We start from the raw sequence: 19246 nt of genomic DNA on the forward strand, positions 1-19246 counted from the left end.
GGAAGGAGTGAAAGCAAGGCTTGATTGGGCATTAATACAAGAACAGATGGGGTGCCCCTTGTCTTTTTCTTCCCCCCTTCCCTCTTGAATTCCGTAATTCCATTTTTTGGGGATAAGGAATGGCTTCGCGACACGTGGCGGAATGTGTGAGCTGGACTTTTCCAAGCTTGCTGGGATAGCTGACGGCACCTGATGTTATCTTCCTATGATTGTTCAGTGGAACAGGTAGCCGATCCTAAGTGGACACCCCATGTTAGCTGCTTATATAATTATCACCCTCTCGATCCCTTCATTTATTTTTTTATTTCTTTATTGCTTTATTACTCCTACTTAGGGTTTCATCAATATAATTCACGCCCTCAAATAAATAGTCTCACCATTCCCCACTCATTCCAAATCATGTATTGTTCCCTTTTCACAACTTCGAATTCTTCGTATACAAAGAAAGCACGATTTTCTAAGAGGAAATGAAGATTTTGTGTATCTTTATTTTGACGATGATCTGAGGAGCTGGTATATGATTTCTAAAATGCAAGTGTAAAATTTCCAGGAAATTTCTGTTTTCCAAGACGATGACTAGTTGTACAATTATTATTAGTCATAAACCATTTTTTGTGAAGTACGTATGGATTGCGCACTGTAACTCGAAAATAATTGAGAAGGTCAATTATTGGTCTCGGATCCATCACACGCCTGGGATCAATAATATTTCTGAACTCAAGGACTTCACTTCCCAAGTGGACTCGTGCACGGTTACTCTTGAAAAAAGATAGAACAAAAAAAAAAAAAAACTCCGATTCCATGAATTGATCGTTCCCAACATATCCTTTCTATGCAGTTATATTAAAGGCAATTATTCGGAGTTTGCGAAACAGAGTTTTTCACTCTTGATGCCACCGCCCCAAAAAAAAAAAAAAAATTTACGCGTTGTGTGTGTTAATTAATGAGCATAGACTTCATAATTTGTTTTGGCACATACATAAAGTGCTATTATATAATTAATCACGGGACGTATAATTATTTACCATATTCAGAATTTGAGATTAATAGGCTTAATTGAATCGAGCGGGATTAATTGCTCGAATTGTCAATCAGAGTCATGTATAACGCTCGGCTCACACCAACCATATAATGCTGAAAGTGACGGTTCTTTATCTGTGATTACAAGAGGATTTTTGTTCTGTATATCTCTCTTCTGATAAACAAAAGAATATCCAATGGTCCCTATATATAATAGTCGACTATAAGTCTAAATATATGGACAGGTGTTTTTGTCAAACTTAATGTGTTAGTTCTTTCTGAAGCGAGGACATGTCGCCCCTTAAGAACCATGCAATTCGGATCCATGTTCTGCGGTACAAATACGAACCCATCAACATATATATATATATATATATATATAAGCTTGCTGCTTGCTCGTTAAGACAAGATGATCTAATTCCACAAGCATTATGCTTCTTCTCTTTTCGTTCTGTGGTTTGATAAGGTTTGAGTTTTAACCCTTGTATGAAAAAAAGAAAGATTGGGATCAGAAATTAAACAGGAGGGGACTCGATGGGCAGTAAGAAGTGCTATTAAAAGGGTTACGTTACGCGTACGACTAGATGTGGGTTTGTAGACAAGCTTAAAGGTGATGCTGGGATATGTACCCTTATACTATGTGCTAATTAAAAGCAGATTCAGCAACAACAGGATATTGTGGGAAGAAAAGTAGATATGAAGAGGTGCAATTATTTGACGGGCACACTCAACTGTTCGTTTGTTACGGTGTGAATTCAAGATTTAATTTTGTGGCATTGATTCATGCGATGTTGCTCGATGAGAATCGCACGCACACATGTTGGCCACGTTCACTCATATATATCTCCTTGCAAATCGCCCTCCCCCTTCAGCACTACATTATGTTTCCCTGGCAACACCCAAACTGGGCGGTAGGAGGGAAAAAAAAAGAGAAATTAAAGAAACTGATCAAAGATTCATGTGTCAAAGATCTTCGTTCACCGTGTGCTAGAAGTTAAAGATAAGCGAGCTTTATCAGTGTTTGGAGCACCAAATCTTGTAGGAGGTAATGGCCTTGATTAAAATCAAAGTGAAACAGAAGCAAGTAAAGGAGCTGGATTATTGGTGATGCATGGACCAATAATTAAAATGAAGAATTAAGGAGTGGAAATATAAAAGAAGAGTGGGGCCCAAGTGTAGGAGGAGGCATGTGGTAAGATTCATATATATTGGGTTAGAAAGGGAAGAGGAAGAGAGAGGACATGTGAGTTTGTTGGGGGAATGCAACCCCAAGTGTGAAACCCTATCCCATGTGCGCCGCTTGAGGGCACCCCACTCACCCCCACAAGTCTCCTTTCTTTTACCCCATTGCTTCTACTCATCTCTTTTTTTTATCTATCTCTTTCATCGATCCCCAATCTTTCGCTCTTTTGCTCCAGATTCCTCTTCATTATTATACTCATCATGCCACACCATCACTGTGAGTACGTATGTACGTATTTGGAATGAGTGGTTTTTGACGGGGGCCAAATTCAAGGAAGAAAGAGAGAGGGACCTCATCTGCGGACACCGTACTGTATATACGTAATGGTGAGTGATCATTATTATTATATATAGACCAATAATGATTCGTTTGCCGTTTGTTCTGATTGTAATATAATTGATCAATGATATACTATTGATCGGAGATATATATCTCCATTTTATTGAGAAAGCCAACAGGAGGCCGGTGGTTGATTAGCGAGGAGGGTCTGTTATATTAAAATGAATAAAAGTATAGAGAGGTCACAGGGTGGGAGGACCTACGGAGTAGCAGCAGAAAAACCCCTCCACACAGAAACTGATCAGAATTAGTCTCAACACATTAGAGAGACTAATATTGGGGCATATATTGCTAGGGACCTAGCTATTATATATATATATATATATATATATTGCTTCTTTTCTTTCCTGGATCTTCACACAGATAGATCTCACGCCCACGCACATACATGCGATCAGTTTCTCTTGGGAGGTCCATGACAAATTGAAAATTCGATTCTGTTGTTACCACAAGTGTGCACACAGAAATAAAGGTTCCCTGGCTTCGCCATATCCTCGAAATTCCCTTGGCACCAATATAGATCCATGGTTTTATTAATTTGTCAATGTTTCGCATTCACTTCGTGTCAGCTCTGCACATGTGCGGCACTAGTTCAGGCACTAGACAGGGGCCAATTTTGCCACGAAAAAATTTAGTGTGCCTCATAATTTCACATGCATTAACCCGGTATATTTGGAAACACGCAGAATATATATAGATCCACCATGTCAACTATCTCCAATTATCATCACGGACTGAGGCTTTTACACCAAAGTAAAAGTAAAATTCTTTTTGCTGGCATGACTACTCCCTGGCATGTCCTTTGTTCGAAAATAAACGGAATGGGAACAAAATTTGCTGACAACTCGATCTTAAGCAAAGTGAAATAAAGGTGCGATGCCGAGGAAAAGAGGCGCAGCAGAAGAATGGGGCATAAGTTGCAGATGTATTATAAATCTCTCAGAACCGCCCATGAACGGAAGCAATATATTGCCTCGCACAATAAGAAAATGGGGGACCACACACACACACGTCTTGGTGTGCAATAAACTGTCAAGAAAATATGGGTTTGGGTCACTCCCTCTCATTCTTCCTTCTTTGTCAAAGTAATGGCACGGATGAAATGGTCAACTTCAACGTTCAACTACAGAGAATTATGCCACCTTTTTGTTATCGTCGTATTGACACCCTCACTAACCCATGTAACCAGGAGTATTATCAAAGTCAGTATTATCGAGCAAAGACAGTTCTACATCAACCTGATTATATATGTTATTGTACAGTCCTAATACATGTTATTTTACTGTCCTAATTAGTTTTGTTCTTTTCCCACGAGAAGATGGAGATGAATCCACAAGAAGAAAACAGAAAAAGAAAAAAAATTAACGGGTAAATTTTCAAAACAAAAGGGCACTTTGTTTAGCACACATACGTATTACTGATTGATTACATTGACCAAGTTGGTTGGGCAATTTTTTGTTTGGGGGAGGCGTGCGCTTATGCATTTGATTTTGGACATTGGATAATATAAATGAGTGGAGCCTGACCAAACCGAGAGTTAGCTTAAATAGATGATATGATCCAATCAAAACTCAAGTCGGATTAGATGTCCTTGATTAACAGTGTTGGGGCTGTATGGACTATTCGTGATACATACATGTTAATAAGAGTGCATTGATGGGAATTCATAAATGGTAAGCATACATACAGAGATGGCCAAAAACAGTCATTAATCACAACTCACAAAGGGGGGAACAAGCAAGCAACAAGGGCGTGGGAGTGGGGACTCCCTCTCTTGTCCTACACAACTTTTGGGCCTTCATTCCCTCCCTCCTTTAACGTCTTTGAACACTCTAATTCTATCACCCACGTGTGGCTTAAGGCCCACATCTCACCCTTCAGCATTAAACACATCCCACGTGTGCACTGATCTTGCACGTGGATCACTTATATGCTTCTCATCGCCTGCTTAATCACATTTTTTCTCAATATTTGTTACGCATAGATCCAAACTGTGTACCTTATCGTTTCACGCATCTCCCTCCTAAACCTCCATTTCCGTCGAGAGAAAGGGCGAGAGGTAATTAAACAGTGATGAGTGAAGTTGTTATTCGATTTTGATGGGAGAAAAGTTGATGGGCCTTCGTGCGTGCGTGCGGTGCATCGATCCAAGAGGAGTAAGTTGGGTCCAGAACAGAAATAATGTCTCTCTGGTTTTGTAAATAATTTCACACAGTGCTTCACTTGTCATGCTTTTAGCTTGCCCCGTTGGCTATTTTTTTCCTTCTTGGCACGCTTGCACAAAAAAATGCACATGCCTAACATCTTCAGCTATCATCCTTTTTTTTTTTTTAGCTGTTTTTGGAGTCTTGTGTGATTGCATGTTCCTTAAGTGGTGGTCCGATCGATGACCTAATCACTAGCTAGTAGCTAATATATCTGTGTCTGCCATTTTAAGAAGTTGATGTCATTTTACTTGGTCCTCTACCCTAAGTAATTAATCACCTTGAGCTTTTTGATAGAGATTCATTTCCATGAGTTCTTTTATCTACTGTGTAACTCCTTTTTATATCATTTTCACTGTCGAAAAATTTCTCACGCATTTGATCGAATGAGCTTTCAAAAACAACTCATAAATCCAATGAATTAATCCCTTATTCGAAACTTTTCATGATCGGCACAACGGCCTTATATATCAGCCAACATATATAGCTAAGATATACAAACTTCAAACTTGATATATAGTAGTTGAAATTCGAAAAAATACGTGAGTACGCACTGGTTCAAGCGGTCCTAAATTATCATGCACGCATTTAATCGCTTTTAACCCTAAATCAACTTTTAGCTCAATGCGATGCGTCATAAGAGGGCCCCAAAAACTGTTGAGAATGACATCTTTCACATGCTGCTATTTCGAATGTATATGCAAAGCAGAAACTGAATCATATATACATTAATGCGTGTGCGTGCGTGCGTGTGTGTGTGTGTGTGTGTGTGTGTGTGTGTGTGTGTGTGTGTAGAGCATCCATTTGTTTGACCTACTGATCCACATTGACCTCGTATCAGTTCCATGCATCTGTTAAAGTTTTGCTCATCTGAGGTCGGATCTAGAGTTAACATTCAAATTAAAATAGTGGTATAAAAAAATTCAGCAATTTGAGTGAGTATATTCATATAAAAATTAAAGAAGAATATGTTGAATAAAAATTAGAGCTGACCATCCCACATGTCATGCTACTATATGGATTCGCATTAAGTTGTATCTCGATTGCATCCGCCCACGTGGTCATGCCCGACCAATCAATAGAATCCACGTGGGACATGCTCCCTGTTCACATGTTCGTGTTCCTCCGCGCAACACCCGTGATCCAACGCTCCAAGATTCACTCCGCAACTTCCACCAACAGAATATCGGCCGTCCGTTCCTGGTCCACGTTCTTTAATGCCATTCGCCGTCCTTGTTCCTCCCTTGTCTCCCATGTCTTAGACACTCTCTATTCTCCTCTTCCGTGTCCTTCCACCAGGAAAGTCCCCACCTCCACGCGCTACGTGTCAGACCCTGTGAGCGTGTGGGTCCACGTGTAAAAGTCATGCCTTGTCGCCACCCAATTGGCTTGTGAGGAAGCGCGTGCAATAATAGAAAGTAGGTTTATTATGCTAAATTAGTGCCCCAGTGAGAACAGGGGAATCCAGATATTATTGTCTCTCCAAGTCTTATCTCGCTATTGTTGTGGCTAGACACTATAAAATTGGGTGGATTGAGCTAAGCTACCTCATATCTTCATTCCATCGCTTTCCTTATAAACTCGAACTCAAACTCTCTCTCTCTCTCTCTCTCTCTCTCTCTCTCTAAGAAATCAGAATTGAAGCGTTAAAGTTGATCGATATTATTATTGAAGATCAAAAGAGAAAATGGAGAGTTCAATATCAATGGGTGAGCTTAACCTGAAGGACACAGAGCTAAGGTTGGGATTACCAGGAAGCGACGCGCCAGAGAAACGTTGCAGTGTTGGAAGCAAAAGGAAAAATTCACCTGAGGAAACAAGTCGTGAGGAGGAACCAACAGGCAAGAGGAATGATGCAAAAAGTGATCATAACGAGTCAGACGACGAGCCACCAGCAAAGTAAGTGATATTCTTCATTTGTAAGAGAACCTGAATTGTTTGTATATGTATTTGGAGGTGATGTCTTATAGTTATGAGTTGTGTTGGAAATGGCAGGGCACAAGTAGTGGGATGGCCGCCAGTGAGAAGTTTCAGGAAGAACAGCGGTCAACAAAAGGAGGAAGAAGGTGCAAGTTACGTGAAGGTCAGCATGGCTGGTGCTCCTTACTTGAGGAAGATAGATGTGAAGGTTTATAAGAGCTACACACAATTCCTGAAGGCCTTGGAAAACATGTTCAAGTGCACTTTTGGTGAATATTCAGAAAGGGAGGGATACAATGGATCTGAATATGTTCCCACGTATGAAGACAAAGAGGGTGACTGGATGCTTGTTGGAGATGTTCCATGGCAGATGTTCATGAGCTCCTGCAAGAGGCTCAGAGTCATGAAAGCGTCTGAAGCTAAGGGTTTGGGTTGTCTTTGACCGACCTATGCATGCAATGCATCCATGTCATGGCTACTCAAACAATCCACCACGGTCACAAGACAAGTCTTTTTTTGACCCCTCTGGGTTGTCCAAAGCATCAACTTCGGCAGGGCAACCTGAGATATATATATATATATATATATTATGCCTAGCTGAGAAACAGAGACAGTTTTTTTCCCCTCCCATTATATGTATTTAGCGGATTGCAGGTCTTAGTTTCTTACTTATCCATGCATACGTGGTCTTCCGTTTCTTTTCTTTCTTTTTCTTCTTTCTCTAAGGAAAGAAAATTCTAATGCTAATTATATTGTACAGAAGATATATAATAATATCTTTTTGTTCTGGATCTGTTCTTGTGCAAGTTGTGCGCGCGCGCGCGCGTATTACAGGGAAAAAGCGGATGGGAGCTAATTTTATTTTTTGTTGTTGGTTGGTCCTAATTTCGCGCTGTAAATTAAGGCAGCAATTGGTTTGATTCATGTCTCCCAGTTTTGACATTAATCGCTTGATTTTGTGAACATGGCATTGAATGATTCGAAGAAACGAGACCAAGGAAGGAATAAGTTCCATATATATAAAACGAAACGAGTTTGAGATAGTATCTCGTAAGAATTATAATTAATGGCACCGCCACATAAGTAGACCACCTGCCGCTAACGACGTGCATGTATGGGGGTGTCAAATCAAACAGGAAAGGATATTATTAATTTCGGGATTTGACCTCCATACTGGAGATGTTCCTTCACATATTTTAGCAGCCATTGAGGCCCTTTTTTTTTTTTGGACCAAAATTAAGGCCGATTCATGGATGATAAATTCTGTATTGCATACGTAAAGTTTCTGTAGTATAGCGGATAGAGAAGTTGCATATTGTCTAGCTGACACTCAAAATTAAGAGGAAATTAAAATTCTTCCATCTTAATTTTTACTTTAAATTAAACGGTCTACTTTAATGTTAAAAAGTTGAAATGCCGCTAGTCTACTATTAATTACAATAAATTCTCAGGTTTTCTAAATCTGAAAAAACTTAAATTAAAGACGTAAGAACCACTACAGTTTCCTTTCCTTTCTATGGTTTTGTTTATATATACATTGCCACCAATTCTTTCTTTCACAGTTAATTTTTACACGTCCTTCTAATATATATCCTTTCATTTATTTTAATAAAAATTTTCTTCACTCGTCTTTTGAAATGTGGATGTGCATGCACAAGCTGCTTGCTTCTTCCTCATGTTTCTCTTCAAACTCAAATTTCTCTTGAGGAGACATAAAGATGCTTTCTCAGGTCCTTCCTCGTATTATTAGCTAGAAGAACATATTTTAACATATAATTTTAAGGTATTAAGTTTATGAGTTTTTTTACCATGTTTCCTTTTCAACTCAACTAATTAATTTCATTATATAGAAGATTCACATCGGCTGACACTGATTTTTCTCTTTCGCGAGTTCAAGTTTAATTTACCAAGGACTGGCTACAAATACGTAGAAAATTAAGAAAATTTTCGTGACCTGTGGTTCCCCATATGCATTGGTCCACTTACTTTATTAAAAGTTAGGAATGAAGATGGAGGGAGGGAAACAAAAATATATTTGGAGTCTTTGAATTCCAATTTTTGTGTGTCTAAATATTGAAGATGTTCATTAAAGCAGAGGGATCAGATTCGTGCACGAATGTGGTAGGGAGTCAACAAGAGCATTGCGTGAATGAAAAAGCTTTATATCATTCTATGATCGAGAATCATTCTTTAAAGATATCACGCAATTTCGGGTAACATCAACTCCTCGGTCGAAGCAATGATTTCAAAACTCACTGTTTGTGGTGGGACAGTGTGTCTTGAATCAAAAATCTTCATGCATTGATCCTCATCGAAAAAAATAAAGAAGATAATCAGTTCTCGGAAGCTGTGGCTTTTTATTTTAGTTATTTTCAACTTTAGAAAGCCACTTCTACAGGTTGCAACAGGATTCGGGTATTTTGGTGGATCTGATGGGGGCGAGTTATCTTTGAATTTTGATGAAGCTTCTATCTGCATGGAGCTAGCTAGTCGACAACTTAACATGGTACATTAATACCAAAGGATTTCGTGACGTGGAAATGCAGATAACAAAGCACGTGATTAGAGAGTATGATATTAGTCTTGTCAAGAACAAACAGATCCTAAACCCCAATCAGAGAAAAATAGGACCCGTCAACTCTTTTTCTAACAAGAGAAAACAGATCACCGTTTGGTCCACTTACCGACCAAAAGTAGGGTATTAGGAAGGAAAGTTCCAATTTAGACTTACCGGTTAACAAACCAAATTAATGAGTAAGGTGGGAATGCCAGACAGCCGATTCGGTTCTGCAAAATGGTGATACTGTACCCTCCATCTAACTCAGAGGTCTACATGTTCATCCCAATCCCATGTTATGGAGGATCCAGTATATGTGATTACACGCTGTGTTCTGTCTCTGTGCTGACATTATTATTGCCTTATTACACAAAATAATAACAACAGTTGTCTACTTGCCTAGTAGGGTTGTACACCCATAAAAGGGGAACCAAATCTCTTGAATCGATATTGCAGGACACAGCAACAGCAAGACATATAACACACACACAGAGAGAGAGAGAGAGAGAGAGAGAGAGAGAGAGGATTTTAATCAAGAAAAGCTAGACGGGTGGTAGATGTTGCACGGTTTAAGAGCGTACCATCCCTGAACTGATGATAATGCATCAGATTCAACGCCCACCCAACGAATCCCAGCATTCCAGGAAAGAAGACAACCTTTCAAAGTACCGCAATGGGCCGCCTCAGCTTCCACATACATGAACATCTTTCCAGAACATTTATAGAAACCTATGACCCAAGTACCTTGATTTTCTCACGAATCTGGCCTCCACAACCCGCCTTTGTAGTACATCACTTACCTCTATTTTATTTCTGGTTAATTGACTAAAAATTATTGAAATTAAGAGGAACTCAGTTGAAAGATTTTCCTATAATAAGTGCCTACCATCACGTGAATCATAATGATAACATAAATATTGTCTGTGTGCAGTCGCCCTCGGTTTGAGGGACGAAAATGTTCTACATCTATTGAAATTAACAACTTATAGGGATACTGACTCCCCTCGCGTCAAAATGTTTTCAGCTAAAATATACTCTTTTCAGTTTCATTTATAAATTATATTTTAAAATATATATTTAATTTTATTTATAAATCATAATACAATTTTTTTAGTAATATTCAAAAAAAAATTAAAATTATACTTTATGAGAGAGAAAAAATAATATATAGAAACATATTTAAAATTTTATATATTTTTATTTTTTATTTTTTTTTTACATTGATATTAATGAAATAGATACAATAACTTATAAAGAGGATTAAAGGAGAAACTCCTATGCTCTGTACAAAGTCTTAATGTGAGTTATATTATTTATAACATGAATAGTAAAATTATATATATATATATATATATATCTCAAACATTAACAAGTTCTAGGAAGCAAACGTAGCAATATACAGTCATTTTCTATTATAACGACAAAAAAATGTTTTAGAAGCCGGTCCCGACATTAATAGTAATGAGGCAAATAAGATACATGTGCGTAATCAGCGCAGAAAATTTAGCACGACAAATCAATAGCGTAAGTTGCTGGACTAGAACTATAATTTGCATTCGAAGTGTAAAACGGAACTGTACAAAGTATATATCCCCGTCAAAATCAAATGCACAAGCTTTTAGAAAGACAAGAATTCATCAGCAGCCGCCTTGTTTACAAGCATCTTAGCATTTTGATCAGGAAAAAGCTCCATCCTCGCATCCATTATTTCCAGCTGCGACTTGACCCATGGTGGATTGGACCTGCCCTCCACCCACAAAGCCTCCCCTGTATCTTTGTGCTTGAAATCAGGATACTTTGGGTTCCTCTGCAAATTTTCCAATAACTTGAGGCAACAGAAATTCAAATAGGCTTTCCCACAACTATAGAAGCCTCATAATCATAAAATAAGCAATAATCCACCAGTGCTATATTCATCCGTTTTGAATAAAGATGAGAAAATATAGCCATATAGGTATCACGGAGAAGTGATTTAAAAAACAATTGCAATATTCAATAGGCACTGAATTACTTGAAAATTAAAACAGGCATCAGATTCCACAAGGAAAAAAATTACAGCAGAAAAGCGCCTTTTCTACATTTACAATATAGCCAAGAATTTACCTTTTTTTTCCTGTTGTCCCACCACTCCTCTGGATTAGCAAAAAACAATTGCCATAATTCTTCAGCAGAACCAGTATTATTAGTTGCACCAGAATTTCCTTTTCTATCTGAAATGAAAGCTGAAAACACGTTTGACATTAAGTGGAAAAACGACACTCAAATACAATGGACACTGTGTTTGATTGAATACATGACTTGCCAGTCATCACGGAATCAGACTCGCGATTGTTTGTCAATGCTGGTAATTGACTCCTATCAATGAAATTCAGCTGCTGAACAAACACCTGCTTGAGACCTAAAATGTAGTGATCCACTTGCAGAAGGGCAACAAATATGTACAAAAAAAGAAAAATAGAAATTACAGACCTTGTAGTAGGTTTGCTGCTTCCCCAAGTTACTTTGGACAGTATCTGTAACCAGGCGACCAGAAACATAAATTTGGTGGCGTTTCTCTACATGCTGAAAAGCAACATGTGCAAGCTCATCCCAGAATGTCAAGTTTATCCTTCATTTTAAAAAAAGTAACTTCTTTGAGAAAGATAATTCTTCAAAATCCAAATGAATGCTAATTTCCTTTTTAGATAGAACCCAGGAGAATACTTTAGCAAACTTGAAATGGGGGAATAGCCAAGCCACTTTTTGCTTCAGTTGGGAGTATATTACTCTCCCTACGCAAAGTTTAAAAAACAAAAAACAAAAAACAAGAAAAATCATCAAAAGAAACTACACGATGGCACTCAAGTAAATGGGAGTGCAATGCAGTAGCACTCAAGTTAAAATTTTGCTTATTCAGGTAATAACTAGCAACAAATTTCTCTGTTTTTGTTCTTTTTATGAGAACCAACTACCATAGGAATTCACTTCTCCACTTCCTGCCCATTCAGTGTCACTCATTTGGCAAACCACCTCTAAAATGATGAAAAAAGAAGTGCTCGACATGAATTCAAATAGCAATATCTTGTGGCAGCAGCTAGGGGAACAGTTATGAACTCCCATCCCCCTTTCTAACTAGAAGTTGTACTGAAACTGGAGACTTCTACTTCTAGAGTAGTAAATAAATTTCAGAGAGCAAGTCAATAAAAAAAAAAAATCCATCGTCAAAATGCCCCATGAGCCACGAATTACCACCCAATAAGTAAATGACCGTCCACGAGGGGGAAAAAAGCAAGGTTTCAACGCCACGAATGGGTGAAGTACCAGAATGATTGGGTGGCGTTTTTCTTAACGGCAAGGCGGGTCCAGGCGACCACTTTTCCGGAGGGAAAGTGCTTAATTTCTACAGGAACGGCGACGACGCCGATTAGATTGACGGAATTGCAGAGCTCCTTCATCCAAGGAACCACCGAGGGTTTAGGGTACGACACCTGAGGCTGGAGGCGATCATTATTAGCGTAGAACTGGTCTTTGTAATCATTCATGGAGCACTTGAGGCAACCATTCCACCTATAAGAGTGACTTTTGTAGGGAGAGACGGAAGGAAAAAGGTTTGGACAGTGAATTACAGATGGAGATTTGGGAATACGGGAGATGATGTGCAGGTTTCTCAAACTAGAAGACGATGTTGCTGCTTGTTCCACCCCCATTGCTTCTTGTCTCTCTCGGTAACTTATCTTTATCTTCAAGGATTACGCATGCTCGTTATGCAGGTATAGCCGATGAAGCAGGGCCGATCACGAAGCACCATGTAGAAGAGAGACATTACAGATGGTCTCAGGAAGCCCTGTTCGATTTATGGCCCAGATAAAGAATGGAATCCCTTTAAGCCTGAAACTTATATACATAACTGGGCCTCTGACCATTTGTTCCGCTAATCATGAGTAGACCCATACATAGTAAATTAGTAATTACTTCTCTTTTTTTTTAAAACAAAATTAGTAACTACTTTACAGACACACATATAACCTACTACTTATTCAGACGTTCAAATGTAACATCTCATATAGAATTTTATTTTAAATTTTTTATATGAATGTTTTAATGATTCAATTAATAAAGATACCATATGATCCGTAGTAAAATTTAATGAAATAAACTATTTTCAAAACTAATAAATATATTTCTCAAGAAACAAAACCATAAGAAAACATCTGAAGCATCAAATAGAAAAGAAGGTGAGAGACAGGATGGGTTGAGTTGATAGAATGGCTAAAGTTCTATAGAATGAGATACTTTTGTCTTATTTACTTTTTTATTTTATAAATACTGATTGATGAAAGAAACACCTTTTTCCCTCCGTCTTGTTCAAGTTTTATAATGATTTAGCATACAGTAAGGGATAAGTCCAATGGCTTTTTTTAAATATATATATATATATATATATAAATTTGAGTGAGTTGAATGTAGATAATTCATCAGAATTAAAACATACCTTCAAACTCAAATAATACTTATAAAAATACTTACAAAACATTCACTAATAAGATCATTATATTAGCAAAGTAAAGAACAGACACCAACCCCATAACAAACAAAAAGCAACATCATTTTCCATTGGACATTGCAAACACCAGCATTGTTGAAAGCAACCATTATTCATTTCAAATTCCTCATAAATTACATTACATCCACTAATAAATATACACACCACTCTATCCTTTGACAAGGTCCCACAAACCATTCCACTATAAAAGCACTCCCATAATGTTCCACTACCCCCACTCCACCCATTGATACAAAAGGAAACAAGAGCGTATCAAGTGAACTTTGACAATTCCTTTCCTTTTACTTGAAACTCGGCAAGACAAGGTGGGGTCTGCTCATATTCAAGGGCATTGACATCCACCCCTGTATTGACAAAAGCAGGAAAAGAAAGGCAAAAAAGATACAAGTATGACATCCTACTTTAATTGCATCCAGTGACTGGAATTATGGGGGTTTTGGGGGTCCCAGCAGTGTTAGGTGAGGCCCTGGACTATGGAGGTTGAGGTCTTCTATGGAGGAGGATTAGTCTCAGACTTGACTATGCTTGAGGTGTCCGGTGGCTGTGAGTGGTATATTGCAGAAGCGAGGGAGATTGGCATTATGCAGAGAGCCTTTGATTGAAGGAATTGCATGGCAGCTCCAACATTTTCTTCCATAAGCTTAGCTACTTGTCTTTCTGTGCCATCATTCGACCACTTCTCCCATATTACTTGATTCCTTCCACCTTCACTCCCATCTTCCTAATCAACACTAATTTGATTAATTGCTTGAAGAAATATATAGTACTTTTGTAATACTAGATTTAGATAAAGTTCTGTTCATATCTGCCACCAAAATTTTCAATTAGAAGTTGACTGCTGTATAGTTTTCAACAATAATAGGAGATTCTATAGTCAACTGCAGAAACTATAATGTTATTATTAAGGGTTAAGAGTCATTTTTATTCCTCAACCTTATCTAATAGTTCAATAGATACTTCAAACTCAACTATAAATATCATTTAATATTAAAGATTCCCTCCTTTGTCACCCCCTCATTAACTCATCATTTCTTCACCGAAGGGTTAAGTGACCCTGCTGTTAATGGGCCCCACATTGCATTTTTTTTTAAATATATATATAAAATATTGGGTTAAGGGTCATTTTGCCCCTCAACTTTACTCACTAGGCAATCTAAACTTAATTATAAGTCAATTCTATTCCTCAATGTTAGATTCCCTCTCTCATCACCACGCCATTAACTCGTTTTCTTCACAATTAGTGGGCCCCACATTGCATTTTTTCTATTTTTTAAATTATAAAATATTGGGTTAAAAGTTATTTTTACCCCTCAACTTTACCCCAAAAGATAAGTGGGCACCCTGAACTCAAATATTTTATAACAAAAAAATATTAAAAAAATGTATTTTGGGGCCCACTAACGGTGAGTTAATGGCAAGGTGATAAAGAAGGCAACATTTAATGTTGGGGGAAAAAATTAACCCATAATTGAGTTTAGAGTGTCCAATGAGCCTTTGAATAAAGTTGAAGGACAAAACTGACCCTTAACCCCATTTTATAATAAAAAATATTAGAAAAATTGTAATAGGGGGCCCACTAATAGTTAATAAATAGTGAGAAAATGATAAGATGACGAGGGAGGGAATCTTTAACATTGAAGGACAGAATTGACCCTCAATCAAATTTAGAGTGCTCAATGACCCTTCGAGTAAAGTTAAGGGGCAAAAAGACCCTTAACCTTATTATTAAAGACCTATATACTTGTTATGTTCTAATCAAAGTAGCTGACTGAAGATATCAAGAATTGCATCTAATTTTATTTCCTTTTTTCTTAATGTGAAGCATACCTCAATTGATGATAATGGGATGTCAGTCACAAGTGGTGCCACTGCACCGGCTCCACCCAATCTACTCATGCTCAAAACCTGAAAGAAAAAGGGGATCAAATTGAAAGGTCACTGCAAGAATTCCAAACTCTTCAGTTTCTCACTTTGACAAGAAATTAAAAAGTGGACCCTGTGGAGAGTCTCGCTTTGATATTCATATCATAGGTCAATCAATTTGTTTTCCACTAGACGTCTAGGGAACTCAACAACACTTTAAAAATATTCAGAGAATTTGGTGTTAAAAAAATTTTAAAATAACAGCTTCCATCATGGAGTAACATTAAGTCAACAACCAAAGATGCCTTCAATTACCTTCACTTGAAGTCTTAAGAACTTGACATAATCCACAATTTCATCTAACATGGCAGCTCTATCTGTCTGAAGAGAGCACAAATAATATGAGAACAAATGAAATAATTTGAACATAATTTTCAAATATGAAATGTTACAGGGCAGCAATATTGAGAAATACTATCCGCCAAAAGGCATAGTAACATTTTCTACACTTCCCTATGATAACAGTAATTGCAATCTCTGGAAATCCAGAAGATTCATTTTATTTGTTTAAGAAACTTCAAAATTTGTGCACCCCAAACAAGAACGTCAAAGATGATTTCACTTCAATAACTTTTTTATGGAAACATATCTTTCTTCATTAACTATACTCCTGAAAAGTCCTCGATAAATTCTCATTTTAAAAACTAAAAAGATAAACATGTTTATCAGGAAATTTCACCTATAATGGGACACAATTGGTTCAAAACTGATTTGACAATCAACAGGTCCATAGGCAGATGCCAGCATGCTGCTCTCTAGACCATTTAAAGTTTAAACATAAGTCTTCATAAAATCAGTAGCCAAGAAGAGATCTAAAAAATTAATTAAATCACAGGCATCAAATTATGGCCTATTAGACATACATTGACAAGAAACGTCAATCTTGTTTCACAAGATATACAGCTTCTAACCACAAAGCAATTGACATGTAAAAAAAAGTCATTTACCTTATTAACACTAGGAACCAGATCCTGCAAGGCCCTAATCCTCTCTGCTATTCTCTCTCTGCGCAACTGTCATCAAAAGATAACATTAAGGATAATTACAACGAAGCTTAATCCATGGACAAATGATGTCAATGTCTAAACAAATCATCCTCATGCTTAAAATGTAAATATCATGACTAGCTGACAATTAGTATTCATGTAAATATTCTGGGACTTGCCCGTTCAGCTATGCTGTGTGGATCTGTAGCTTGTCCTCTTCTAGCCCGCACCCTTGGTCGCATTGTTGGTGGCTGTGGAGCAGCAGGAATGGTAGATGGCATACATTGCCCATGAAAAACCTGAAAACGGTTTATTGGAGCATTACAAGAAAACACTTCCTGATCAACATATTCGCAGCCCAAAGATTGAAAAAATAAGTAAAATGCAATAGAATCTAACTTTTATACTATGAAATCATTTATTTACCAATTAGTCAAAATCAAACTTACATGCTACAGATTACATGACATGACCTAGGGTTCAAAGATCCCTTAAAGTGACCAGAAATACTTATGCACGGGCCTGAGTAACTCAACTTTCAGCATATCACAATTCTATGAAGTTGAAACCACTCCATTGAAAACACTATCAACAGGATACACACCAAAGATGGATCTTAGATTTCAATAGGTCAAACTTCAAAATATAGACCTTATACAAATATTTTCAACAAAAATACCGGGACATTTGTGTCAACATTCAAATGAACACGAAAGTCAAGTCCTGAAAGGACAACTAATTTACTCCAAGCACAACATATAATAAGACAACGAGAATGAGCTTTGATGTCCATAGCAAGTTAGTAACAATTACCAATTGCAGAACTCCCGAGAAATCTTTTAAATATGCCAACCAGTAAAAGACTCTTATAGTGAAGATTTTTTGCAATTCAAAGATTATTCAGCCTCATGGGTATTAATTTCATTCAATTCTAGTATGACTTCGTCACACCATAAAGGCTATGCCATGGTAGCACTTTGAACCAAACACGACAATCTAAGCACATATTTACAATAACAAGACACGGTTTTTTATGCATTACATAAAGTTTAAGGTGAGTTATGCGATTTATGACTTGTGATTTGTGAATAATACAATTTGCCATATATATTTCATGTGATACGTTACTGTAAAGACTATGTCAAACTCTTGACCTGTATAAAAGACAAAATCTCCTTCCCACTTTCATTAGTATCAACTATCAAATTGTACGAAAAGCATTAAACCCCTCCTACCTACTGATTCCCCTTCGTTCGTTATACATCCATCACAAGCTTTTTCCCCCTTTTACTGTTCCCTGTACAGAAATGAATCCAACACAGCCTAAAAACTTTACGTCTTACCGGTTCCAAACACACTTTTTTATTTCAGAAATTGAAAAATATATATACATACATATATATATATATATATATGTGTATGTATGTATTTGATTAATTTGACCGAAATGATCAATTCTCTCGCAGTGAAATTAAGGGAAAGGACAAAAGGGAAGTCAGCTTTACATTAGAAACCAACCATATACTATATAACTAATGACCATCTTAAAAAATACTACCCTGTTAAACAAAAACCATTAAACCGCAAAAGCTCACTTTCAACTGACAGTCATAACTCACACACGAAAAAGAAATATTTAGTTCATCCATTCGCAAGATATCTGCCAACACTAACGGAAAACTAAGGAAAAGTAAATAAGTTTATCTTACATTCTTAGTTCTACCATCAACGACGTCATCGCGAAACCGCTTCCCAGTGCCCGAAGCCTCCTCGGGTTTAAAATAACTTCCTCCTTTTCCTTGCTCCAGACTGAGGCCTAACTGGTATACTGGTCCATGAAAACCAGTGCCGCCAGCAACACCAACGGCGGAAGGGTGGCCGGTGGCATCGCTGGAGTTGAGCTGCAGCATCTTGGGAGCCGGAGAAGCAGTACCGGCCAAGCCACCATCAGCTCCAGCCAAGCCAGAGTCAATGGAAGCGAAAGTCGGGAGGCCCAGAATTTGTTCGAAGAAGTCATCGGTGGGAGCCTCGGATGGGTTATTGGCCATGAGTCAAGACTCAGGACGAGTCGTGCTGAGAAACAATTGAAGCACCCGATTCCTATCTACATGAAGCGCAGAGAATTTGTCCAACTTTCAGAGTTGCTTTTTGCTTACTCTGCCTTTTTTTAACGAAGTAATACCAGTCAGTTCTCCCAGAGCTTGAAAAAGAGGCCAAGGGAGTGGGGACTTTATCCCGAGTTCAGGAGAAATATTGTCCTTTACCTAAAAGGGGCTTCATTTTAGAAAATTTACGGATCCACCCTGCTTTTCCTTTGCCACGAAACCTTTTTGCTAATCCACGGGCTAACTTGGGCCCAAAAATAGAAATGGAGAAGTAATAAAATTTGATAATCTTTTTCATCTAATTTTTTTTAGACTCACTAAAATCTCCTCTCTATTACATTCACTTCAAATCACGCCCGTGTTAAAGAAAAAATGGCGGGGAAAACCCACAGAGTGACTTTCAGCC

At 37.7% G+C, this 19246-nt stretch overlaps 3 protein-coding genes across 6 annotated transcripts; 1 reads left to right on the top strand and 2 right to left on the bottom strand.

Annotated features, from left to right (window-relative positions):
* The first annotated feature begins 6357 nt into the window (after window positions 1-6357).
* LOC129306729 (auxin-induced protein 22D-like) lies at window positions 6358-7519 on the top strand. The gene is made up of 2 exons (XM_054947455.1): window positions 6358-6705; window positions 6802-7519. The coding sequence occupies exons 1-2, from the start codon at window positions 6494-6496 to the stop codon at window positions 7166-7168; spliced, it is 579 nt and encodes a 192-aa protein (XP_054803430.1). The 5' UTR covers window positions 6358-6493; the 3' UTR covers window positions 7169-7519.
* A 3153-nt stretch (window positions 7520-10672) lies between these two features.
* On the bottom strand, window positions 10673-13127 carry LOC129306214 (protein OSB1, mitochondrial-like). 4 transcript variants are annotated; one of them, XM_054946679.1, is made up of 5 exons: window positions 12584-13127; window positions 11753-11891; window positions 11577-11670; window positions 11387-11493; window positions 10673-11090 (listed from the first exon to the last, which is right to left on the bottom strand). In XM_054946679.1, exons 1-5 carry the CDS (start codon window positions 12967-12969, stop codon window positions 10902-10904), a joined length of 915 nt encoding a protein of 304 aa, XP_054802654.1. In that variant the 5' UTR covers window positions 12970-13127; the 3' UTR covers window positions 10673-10901. The 4 variants fall into 4 exon arrangements, with proteins under 4 accessions (XP_054802654.1, XP_054802652.1, XP_054802651.1 ...); XM_054946677.1 differs by having other exon boundaries at window positions 11387-11505; XM_054946676.1 differs by having other exon boundaries at window positions 11586-11670; window positions 12584-13126.
* Window positions 13128-13847: 720 nt separating this feature from the next.
* LOC129304759 (transcription factor UNE12-like) lies at window positions 13848-18951 on the bottom strand. The gene is made up of 6 exons (XM_054944531.1): window positions 18445-18951; window positions 16915-17034; window positions 16697-16762; window positions 16005-16070; window positions 15654-15731; window positions 13848-14547 (listed from the first exon to the last, which is right to left on the bottom strand). Exons 1-6 carry the CDS (start codon window positions 18781-18783, stop codon window positions 14317-14319), a joined length of 900 nt encoding a protein of 299 aa, XP_054800506.1. The 5' UTR covers window positions 18784-18951; the 3' UTR covers window positions 13848-14316.
* Between the last annotated feature and the right edge of the window lie 295 nt (window positions 18952-19246).

Source organism: Prosopis cineraria, unplaced genomic scaffold (assembly GCF_029017545.1).
Source record: "Prosopis cineraria cultivar Desert tree isolate PC_DT_omini unplaced genomic scaffold, ASM2901754v1 PC3, whole genome shotgun sequence".
In the NCBI taxonomy this organism is placed as follows: domain Eukaryota; kingdom Viridiplantae; phylum Streptophyta; class Magnoliopsida; order Fabales; family Fabaceae; genus Prosopis; species Prosopis cineraria.

Bases quoted from the DNA above. Each gene is read 5' to 3' on its own strand.
- LOC129306729 (XM_054947455.1), top strand. From the start codon at position 6,494: ATGGAGAGTTCAATATCAATGGGTGAGCTTAACCTGAAGGACACAGAG. The intron at 6,706-6,801 runs GTAAGTGATATT...TGGAAATGGCAG, and splicing joins GACGACGAGCCACCAGCAAA to GGCACAAGTAGTGGGATGGC.
- LOC129306214 (XM_054946677.1), bottom strand. From the start codon at position 12,969: ATGGGGGTGGAACAAGCAGCAACATCGTCTTCTAGTTTGAGAAACCTG. The intron at 11,671-11,752 runs GTCTGTAATTTC...GGTCTCAAGCAG, and splicing joins AGCAGCAAACCTACTACAAG to GTGTTTGTTCAGCAGCTGAA. The intron at 11,091-11,386 runs GTAAATTCTTGG...GAAAATTTGCAG, and splicing joins GGGACAACAGGAAAAAAAAG to AGGAACCCAAAGTATCCTGA.
- LOC129304759 (XM_054944531.1), bottom strand. From the start codon at position 18,783: ATGGCCAATAACCCATCCGAGGCTCCCACCGATGACTTCTTCGAACAA. The intron at 16,763-16,914 runs GCAAGTCCCAGA...TTTTGATGACAG, and splicing joins CACACAGCATAGCTGAACGG to TTGCGCAGAGAGAGAATAGC. The intron at 16,071-16,696 runs GTAAATGACTTT...TGCTCTCTTCAG, and splicing joins TGGTTCCTAGTGTTAATAAG to ACAGATAGAGCTGCCATGTT.